Here is a 10,872-nt window from a genome sequence, read left to right as displayed (position 1 = left end):
TCGGAAACACGCTACACCACTTTACACACATCTGCAAAAAAAACTATCTGAACACATGATCTGTCAAACCGATTACTTAGAAAATTGTAAGAATTGTGAAATAATTTACGCTAAAACGACAATAAATAATGTTTTTAATGTATAATTCATCAGTGCAATAAAAACTATGAACATTAAACTCAAATGTGAACATATCATAAAGCTACACTAATGAGAATCTTATAAGTTAAAATCGTCTACAAATCGTCGCGAGGTATAATTAAAATTTCGTTATATTTATTGTAAATATGTACTTTCAAAGTTCATAGTCCATTTAAATACGCGTTATGAGAGTGTATATTAACTGTTTAATGCAATAAAAGGCGTTAATTCACGTTCCAATAGTGTTTTAGAGGAAACTTTTCGTGTGATTTTTTTCATCGGAGAGGTGTTATATTCGTGTGAAATGGGGCAGACTGGGAGTGCTATGCCAGGTAAGTGATGCTAATTTGTACTTTAAACACGTTTACGTGCTTTCTAACTGGAATCTAATTGGTTAAATCGGCGTTTCCTTCTTATAACCTAACCGAATTTGTTGGTTTGAATTATCTAATGTATTTACATATGGAGATAATTAATGTTAGATGATTGGCGAAACCGATTTATAAGGCCAGAGTTGGTAATGGCGAACTTACCATGAACATAAAGAAAGGCCCAGTTAAGAGTATCCGTGTAACACATTATTAATTAATTTTTTTTCTCTATAATATCTAGTGACGGGTTGAACAAGCCGTGCGCCTGATGTAAGCTACATGCGTGTCCATAACGTTTCAGTGCCACACAGCTCTTTAAGTTGCAAAGATCTGAGGTGCACTGTCACTGCACCCATCACCCTGAGACATAAGTTGATAAGTCCCATGTGCCTGTAATTTCACCAGCAACCTTGCCTTTTGAAACCGGAACACAGTTGTAGCGGGCTGTATCAATGGGTTAAAGGGTGGGTGCTAACAATGAGTCAGGAAGGCCAAGCAAATGTACTTACAGTTTATTAATTCTTATTACAAAACACATGTAGCTATCAAAGCAAAAAACAGCAAAGCAAGAAAAGGCACCAAAAACTAAAACTGACTATAAAATATATACAAAAGAGATTTGTAGCTGTTAATTTGTCATCAAGGGATCAAACTAATTTTTCCAAACTTTCCCAAAATACTTTATATATAAATATTTCTTTATGAGACCAAATGGCAGGATGAACATGTTGGAAAATCTTTCTGCTGGCACACCTTCTATGTGGTTGTATGTGGTTGCTTTGAATTTTGATTTAAGTTTTTAGTGTTCTTTGTCACAACAACTTAAGCATCAGTACATTGTTTTGTAATGATACCTTGTGTTAATTTTATTTTACGGGACAGAAAAGACTCTGGTCTTTACAGAACATTTTGTACACCTGGTGGTCAGCAATACGCATATCCATAGCAGCTACAGCGCCAATCAGGGCTATAAATCACAAAGATGAGAGGTACGCTACCAGCCCGGTCATCATCCTGAGACATTATTTGACAAGTACCATGTGCCTGTAATTTCATCAGCACCCTTACCATATGGTGGCAATACTCCCCTGTAGCTATAGGAATAGGTAAATATGTAATTAGGATATGTAGAAATAATACTTACTTGGTCAATTGTTTGGTGGCTTAATTCAGTTGTTGCGAATATCAGCATCCGCATCCAGCAATGCTGATAATCATTGCGGACGTTTGAGTCGTGACATGACCTAAAAGGCCAGGTGGACCGCGCGGAATCCGCGTTTTCGCCGCGCAAGCGACCGCGTGCATCTAAATGTCATGACAAAATATGCTCTATTCATTTTTCTTTTACGTTTTAACTTAAATGAGCGTCCCGGACACGCGGGCGTGTCGGCTTGAATTTGCCGCAGCGATCGCGCGGTTGTATTATTCAGAGGAATTTAAATGTTGTTGTCTAGTAAATAGAATTCAGGTTCTCCACTAATGTACATGAAGGCGTGGTAACTGGGCGGCTGCCGCGCGAAATCTTTCTCCTCGTGTAACTGGACGCTTAGGCGGATGTAGTTAAACAAAAAAGATCCAATCCACATCCAGTCACTTTTGAGATGTGGCAGTTCTCAGTTCTTACTCTTGTTTTATTTTCAAAACTTATAAACTCCAGAGATATTTATTTATGTTTATATGTTGGATTTTTTTTTTGCTGATCTAAGAGATTAGACTTTAGGAACCTTTTGGATGTAACTCATTTTTTGATAATTTTGTGGATTGGATCTTTTTTGCTTAACTACCTCCAATTAATTCTTTATTTTTGATTAGTTTTATATAAATTCACTAAGCCCTGATATCAGTCTATATCTATATTTAAATAGGAAGTTGATAAGACTGACTAGAACACATAAATCGTTGTAAATAAATAAATTGTAACTTATTAATGGAAATATAAACAACTATGTGCAAATGTGATAAGGTACAGTTTCGAACAAATGTCTCTAGCTGTGGCCTGGTGGGGATTATGTCAATTAATATACTCCCAACTGCTAGGCATGGGCCTTAAGAGTGTTGAATGAGACATAAGTTGAAAGGGTGGGCAAACATTTTTCATTAGGTTGGCACCTAAAAACAAGAAATTTCACATTGGACTCAATCGCGATTACGCGATAACTCCGTCATTTGTGAACTGATTTCGTTGATTCTTTTTTGTTGGAAAGAAGTAGTGTTGGTCCCTTTTAAATTTAAACTGCCTCCGTGGCCGAACGGTTACCATACCGGACTGCCACGCAGAGGTCCCAGGTTCGATTCCCGGGCCGGGAGAAATATTTGTATGGCCTACATTTCTTTCTCTCGTGAGTTTGGGTGTAATTTGTGATTGTCTATGTGTGTGTCCATGGCACCTGCGACGCAGGGTTTCCCTAGTGCGGGGCTATGTTGAGTGTGTGCGTTATTTATTTATTTATTTTTATTTATTTAAAGAAAATATTCCACCTCTAAGGGTGGCAAACTAGGGGATGAGTCCGGTTTCGCTCACTTTCCTGTAACCTCTTGTTAACTTTTTAGTTTCAGTTTGTTTTTTTTTTTTCTATAATATCAAATGACGGTACGAACAAGTCGTGATCCTGATGATACGCTACACGCTTGTCCAGAACAGTTGCAGTGCCACTCAGAGATTTAAATCACTAAGATCTGAGGGTGATTCTATTACGCCCGTCAACCTGAGACACAAGTTTGGATACCACTTTCCACTTAACATCAGGTGGAGTGGAGTCATTTGCCTGTCATGTATAAAAAAAAAAAAATAAAAAAAAAGTTGACAAGTCCCATGTGCCTGTAATTCCACTCACCCACCCACTCACTCATCCACTCATCCGCTCACTCACCCACTCACTCACCCATATGCCCTATAAATTTCTCATAATTGTCAGTTTTAATTGTTAATCAAAAACATTGAAAAGATTGAATTATTATTAAAATTGATTAATTGTTAATTGTACATATACGCGATTAACGATTGATTAATTGTTAGTTGCGAGAATCTCTAATTGCCAGAACAATTAAATTTTGCCCAACACTGCTTCAAATCGACCAGTTAACTTGATCTTTGCTATAATGGACGAAAATTGCAAAATTACATATTTAATTACCGATGAAATTTGATTCCGTTTGTTTTGTAATTAGATGTTTTGCTGTTTTTCCCACACCACCGAAAGGAACAGCCCCCCATTATTAGAGATGGTATCTTTATTACAATAAATACAGAATATTTTTGGAATATACGGAGATGTACACACAGATCAGTTGTTGGCGCTGTACTATTTCAGATTTATAATTTGTAATTTTAATGCAAACGAGAATTGATATTTATAAGTGATGTATCACTGATGAATTACCAGGAATGTATAGCCCTTATTTCGTCTCAATTTCTGGTGGAAACATGGAAATTAATTAATGTGCATATCGTCGGGGATAGTGGAATATACGGATAATACGGGTAACTAGCATTTGATTATGGGTCTCCGCGTAAATGTCGTGGCAACCAAACTAACATGGGATTAAGGGAATCTATTGTTATCAGTCCGTAGAGAACATAAATTAATGATTACTGTGGAAAAATTACAATCGTAGTCATTGAAATAACAAAGTAATAACCAATGATCGAAAAAAGGTGTTCCACGTATATATAGATACATGTATAAATATAGCTCCAAGCAGTGACATAGTTGTTATTAAAACTACCAATTATTGACTACCTTTTTCGAGTTCCGGATTTCCGGAAATGGTTTTACTACGTTGTAGAATAAAACTACTGAGCTAGGAAGCCGAAGTTGGACTTTAAAGTAATCTTAACGGTGCCATATAAAAATGCAGTAGATAACTGATCTTTTACCAAAACAGAGAATAAAAAATTAATGAGAATAGACCTTTCAGCCCCTCCCTAGCTTTAATAATAATAATAACGCTCACACTCAACATAGCCCCGCACTAGGGAAACCCTGTGTCGCGGGTGCCATGGACACACACATAGACAACCACAAATTACACCTAAACTCACGAGAGAAATAAATGTAGGCCATACAAATATTTCTCCCGGCCCGGGGATCGAACCTGGGACCTCTGCGTGGCAGTCCGGCATGGTAACCGTTCGGCCACGGAGGCAGTTTTAACTGCATATTGACGGTAACATTGACGGAACGGCGATATTTGCTATTATAGTCCATTTCAATAGGGATGAGTTCTATGACGCTTCTAATTTTTACGTTGCACACATACTATTTATAACTAATTTGTCAACCACGTTACAAAAATAAATAGTAAATTTGTTATAATGTACCAAAATCAAGCAATATTTGTTGTAGATGTAGTTTTAAGTAAAAACTGTGGTGTATTATGTAGATAGAAAATATAATTTAATATAAAAATAAATTACCCCAACTGCTTGATGCGTAAAACGGATTGTTTGTCCATAGAGATTTTCACCATATAAGCGATAAATCGAATAGGCTTTTGTATAGCTCGCGTCAATACGAGGCATTTACATGCCTCGTTAGCGGGTTTTATTTTGTTTTTAGCTTTTGCGTGATCTTTTTGGAGTAATCGTTCAAATTCCGTTTTGTGGCTGTTGATTTTATGCTTTATTGTTGACTTTTTGTTTGGTTGTGTAGTTTTTAGGGATAGACACAACATAAATTATCTTAATGTGTAAAACGAAATATTTATCCATAGATATTTACGCCATTACTTTGTTCATTAGTTGTTCTTAAATTATTTTCTATAAATCGATTGCCTCTTCATTACAAATTATCTCGATAAGATATTTAACCCGCCATTGATCGCGTGGGGCGAATAAACGCCCGTAAAAAATTAAAATCTTTAATATTTAAAATACTATTTTTTTTACGATTTTGATTTTCTAGCTACCTTCCTAAAATATTCAAATACACAATTTTTACGCGCCGTCATTCAGTTCGCGCGCAGCGCTCACGAGTTACGGACGTGTCGTTCGCGCGCGGGCGTCCATTGACCCCACGCGACCAACGACGTAATTAAAAAGTATTGGTTCTTTATACATAAAAATGAATTCGGCACAAGAGGAACGTATTGCAAGATGGTTGCAAGAAGAAACAGATGAAGAGGTGATTGGTGGGGATGCGGATGAGGATGAGGGTGAGGAGACAGTGCCTCAAATAAGTGAGCACGAGACGGATACCGAGGAGGATGGTGATTCTGACTCTGAAACTGTTGCGGAAGATCAAAACATGACTTCAGATGGTGAGGACGACATTCCCGTGTCCTATTTTCAATCGTCGGCGTGTTATGTGGTCAAAAGAAAATTGAGAAATGGTAGAATAGAAACAGTTTACAGATGGAAGAAACAACCAACACCACCTACATGTCGTACACGCCGTCAAAACATTGTAACTCATTTGCCAGGACCTAAAAACATATGTAGCGGAGTTGATACTGCAGAAAAGGCTTGGAAATTACTGTTTTCAAATGAATGGTTACAAAAGATTGTAAATTACACCAATCTGAAAATCCAATCTCAGAAACAAAATTATCAGAGAGATCGAGATACCGCTGAAACAAATATGATCGAAATAAGAGCATTGATAGGGTTATTATATCTGATTGGTCTATATAAATCATCACATGTGCATGTTGATGATATTTTCAGCACTGATGGCACAGGATTGGACATTTGTAGAGCAGTGATGTCAGTCCAAAGATTCAAGTTTCTCATGCGGCATCTGAGATTCGACGACTTGAATACGCGTGATGAACGAAAGGCTGTTGATAAACTGGCACCTATAAGAGAATTGATAGAAGAGTTTGTCCAGGCATCCCAACAATGTTATTCAGTCGGCGAGTATGTAACTCTAGATGAAATGCTCGATCCTTTCAGAGGGAAATGTAGTTTTAGGCAATATATGCCCAATAAACCCGCAAAGTATGGGATAAAAATACAAGCGCTAGTGGATGCTCGTTTATTCTACACCATAAATTTGGAGGTTTATGTGGGAGTTCAACCAGCAGGGCCGTATGCTGTGGATAACTCTACAACCGCCGTCACAAAGCGAATGATACAACCAATATCTGGCACTGGTCGCAACGTTACCATGGACAATTGGTACACAAGTGTACCGTTGGCTGAAGATTTGTTGACACAGCACAACTTGACTGTTGTTGGTACAATAAAAAAAAACAAACCCGAAATACCTGATGACTTCAAGAAAAAGGGCCGCGAAGTTTCCTCATCTTTATTTGGATTTGGCAAGAACCACAGTACGCTTGTGTCATATTGTCCCAAAAAGAATAAAGTAGTTCTGCTACTTTCGACCATGCACGATGATGCTTCAGTAGATGAAGGAACCCCGAAAAGATTGCCAGAAATTATATCCTTTTATAATTCGACAAAAGGGGGCGTTGATGTTGTGGATCGCCTAAAACTGAATTACTCTGTAGCACGCACTTGTTACAGATGGCCATTGCGTCTATTTTTCAGTTTACTCGATATTGGAGTTGTAAACGCTCATGTAATCTTTGATGGCGTCAACCCTTCTTCTAACACCTCGCGCAGAAATTTTATAAAATCTTTGGCGTTTTCATTATTTGAAACTCAACTGAAAAGCCGAAGTACAATGAAAAACCTACCTCGTGAGCTGTCTATCACAATATCACGCTTTGTACGATCTCCACTACAAGAACACGAAGAAAATGAAGAAACTGAACCAAACAAACGTCGCTGTGTTCACTGTCCTCGAAAGATGGACAGAAAATATTTTACAATCTGCTATAAATGCAAAAAAAATGTGTGCCCAAGGCACTGCAAAAGCATTTGCCATGATTGTGCCTGCGCGTAATTGTAACTTTTTACTTTGATATTTTTTTATTTTTTTTTATGAATACTTATAATTTTTAAGATCTCATATTGTTGATTAGTTAACAAAGATTTAATTTAGTTAAAAAAAATGTTTAAGTTATGTTTTTTTTATGTTTAAATAATAATAATTCGAGGCTGCCATAAAAGTTGCTCAAAAGTTCCTATCTAGTTTATATGATCTCAAAGTGAAAAATAAATATTTTATATGCTATTATTTGTGTTATTTTATCTCTCTACACTCCAAATTAACAATTAAACTGTATTTGACATGTATTCATTTCTGAATTTCTTTGTAAACCTCATTTAATTTTGGGGATACCGGTTGACCCCAGGTGACCAACCCAGTTACAAAACTAAAGCGCGACCTACGGCGGGTTAAATCGAGTTTTTTTATGCAACTTTACATCACTACGTCTCCAGAAACTTCAAATTTCAAACATCACCGGAATCATCCCTATTGAAATAGACTATAGAAGTTAAGAAAAAAATTTTTAAGTACTATTCGTTTAGACGTCCATCTCTAGTACAAATTATATTTTAAGCTTTAATTGGTTGAAAAAAAAACGAGGTTTTCAAATTTAGCCGACGCGTTGCACCGACAGTACTTTTTAGAATTTCTGTTGTTTTTTTTTTGCAAACAGCTGGCAGTCAGCTGTTGTATATAGTCTACCTGTCCTTTATTTCTTTATTCTTGTTCTTGCCTTAAGCTCGCACGTGCACCTTTCTGAATGCAAAATGGACTTAACAGTTTTAAAGGATTATTATTTTTAATTTTAGCGTGGTAGAGTTTAATGTCGTTTGCGTTTGGACATGAAAAGGTTGGACATTTTGCACAAGAAAGAATTTCTTGGGGTTCCTCATCGAAAATGTTACAACGAAATCGTGTAATGTTGTGGTAACAATATAACTTTATTTCATAAGTAAGCAAATTACACTCCACACTCTTGGTGCTGCAATAAGGACACAACTGCAGAATGATAACCGTTCAGAAGATGTGTTCAAAGATTCTATGAAAGATACTTACTAATATCTACCAAATATTATTAAATATATACATAGTTATAGCTTTTGGTCATATATTTGTCATAGACGGCGCTACGGCTAAAAAGTCGTTGCAAACCAAATTATTATATAATAATTAAATTATATTGCGTGGCTTAAGTTGGCATAGCGTCTGGCACGGTTTGCTGGGAGACGTCGGTTCGAATCCGGTCGGATCGACGGATATTTTTTTTTAAGTGTTGAATCTTTGTATTAATAATTGTAACAAACTACTGAAGTAGTTTCACTAAAAGTAATTGAACATCGCTTCAATGCAAATTTAAGAGGGTACCTTTATATTGGTCCCAATTAAATTTGAAGAAACTATTCCAACTCTAAGGGTGACAAACTAGGGGGTGAATCCGGTTTCCGCGCACTTTCCGGTAACCGCTTTCAATAAAACTTGGCAAATAGATGGCATTCCACGTTCGAGGTCGGTTTTTTTTAAATAAAAAAGGTATGTACTCAACGATACTTTGATAAATCACTAGCTGATCAGAGATCCAAGTCTCCTAATTTTACATCATCTCAGTGGTGTGTCTATAGAGTGTCTTTGTCAGGGTTTTTGTACGTTCGGTACGGAATCTCTTATTAAATGAATAATTTCTAACTTAACCATGAAATGTTTAACAAAGAACCGACTCCGAAAAGGCTGTACTTGTACCTGCCGTTTTTTTTAAATCAGCTGATACACCACAAAGAACATAGACTCGTGTCGAAATCATATGATGTTTCTCACGCTTTCTTAACTTATTATTATTGTTACTACTGAGTTATTTTCATTTTTAACTGCCTCTGTGGCCGAACGGTTGCCATCCCGGACTGCCACGCAGAGGTCCCAGGTTCGATTCCCGGACCGGGAGAAATATTTGTATGGCCTACATTTATTGTGGTTGTGTAGCATTTATACGGCACTGAACGGTCCTCAAGTTATTGCAAAGATCTGAGGAGCACTACCACTGCGCCCGTCACCCTGAGTCATAAGTTGACAAGTCCCATGTGCCTGTAATTTCACCAGCACCCGTACCCTTTGAAACCGGAACATGTTGACATTACTGCTTGGCGGCAGAAATAGGTAAGGTAGTAGTACTACCCTTTTTTTTTTACAGGGTGAAATCTTTATGGATTAGCAGTACTACCCTGGACGAACTCTTTCACAAGGAGTTCTACTGCTACTAAAAAAAACACACTGTAGATATTACAGTACAGCAGCATTTCGTGGCAGTTTTCGTTATGCCGCCACGAAATGTTGGAATAATATTCCACCACCTTTTAGAAATTGTCACACTGTAAAATCTTTTAAATTTAGATATAAACAGTATCTTTTGAATCAACAGAAATTAACTTAGCCTGTGCTGTGTTGTATAGATGCTATATTGGCATTTACTTAGTGGGTTCCTATAATTTACTCTATTAATATTAACATTATCCTGCAATACCAATGAACATTTAATTTAATATTTTTACCATTAACTGTTAAGTATTTTATTACATCATATTGAGTTATATATTATATGATATATGAGTTATATATTATATATTATATGAGAGATATTATATGGTTCGGCGTGTCGTTGCAGCGCGTACTGATACTTCCTAACTGGCCGGTGTCTCCGGAAGACCAGCGTTGGGGTGTTGCAATATGCCTCGACTAATGCTGAGTAGACGTCGGTTTAGCGTTATACTTATATCTAGGCTTAAGAATGTAAAATTTGTAAATTGTAATATGGCATAATTATGACGCTAATAAACAATTTTTCTTTCTTTCTTTCTTTATTATGAATAAGAAGATTATAATTTTATTTTACATTAATTTTTAGTTGGCAAGGTTGGCCGTGGTGGCATAAACAAACAAAAATACACATTTTGTTGAATTTTTTTTATGATGACACTAAACGTTTAACCAAACTGTAAGTTTAGTTAACGATATGGTTATTTCGATATCTAGTCATTTTGCTACCAAGTTATTGTAAGTTATAGTCTTAGAGAGGTGGTCGTTTTGCGATCTAGTCCGAGCTCTCATGCCAAAAAAGTTTTGACGTTGGCTCCGCCCAAATTTGTGAAACAAATATATGACTGAAGTTCGCGTGACATGCGACAGGAGATGTTGAATTTTGCACATTAAAAGTACCAAATTCGTTTTAGCGGAATAATTCTAAAACCAAAGGGATAAATAAATAAATAAATAAAAAATCTGTGGTGACAGTTGTCGATCATGGATAAATATAATTAATTATCTAATTTTTGTCCTAATAACCAGTAGCATTTCGAGGATTAATCGAAAAAATGTGAAAATTAGAGGTCATTTCGTGATTTTTATCTATCGAGGAAAGTTTATTGTATTATGTTTCTGATTAGTGTCTATGCTTGAATATATCGTGTAGTTACTCATACAATATTTTATTTTTAACTTAAAAGTGGATATACCCCTCTAAAATCAAATCGAAG

At 36.3% G+C, this 10,872-nt stretch overlaps 1 protein-coding gene across 1 annotated transcript; it reads left to right on the top strand.

Annotated features, from left to right (window-relative positions):
- Positions 1-5,575: 5,575 nt before the first annotated feature.
- LOC113229071 lies at positions 5,576-10,079 on the top strand. The gene is made up of 2 exons (XM_026462560.1): positions 5,576-6,961; positions 10,005-10,079. The coding sequence occupies exons 1-2, from the start codon at positions 5,576-5,578 to the stop codon at positions 10,077-10,079; spliced, it is 1,461 nt and encodes a 486-aa protein (XP_026318345.1).
- Positions 10,080-10,872: the final 793 nt, after the last annotated feature.

This window comes from Hyposmocoma kahamanoa, unplaced genomic scaffold, assembly GCF_003589595.1.
Source record: "Hyposmocoma kahamanoa isolate Upper Pololo Valley unplaced genomic scaffold, ASM358959v1 272, whole genome shotgun sequence".
Classification (NCBI taxonomy): Eukaryota; Metazoa; Arthropoda; class Insecta; order Lepidoptera; family Cosmopterigidae; genus Hyposmocoma; species Hyposmocoma kahamanoa.
This window is presented reverse-complemented; position numbering and strand designations above follow the sequence as displayed.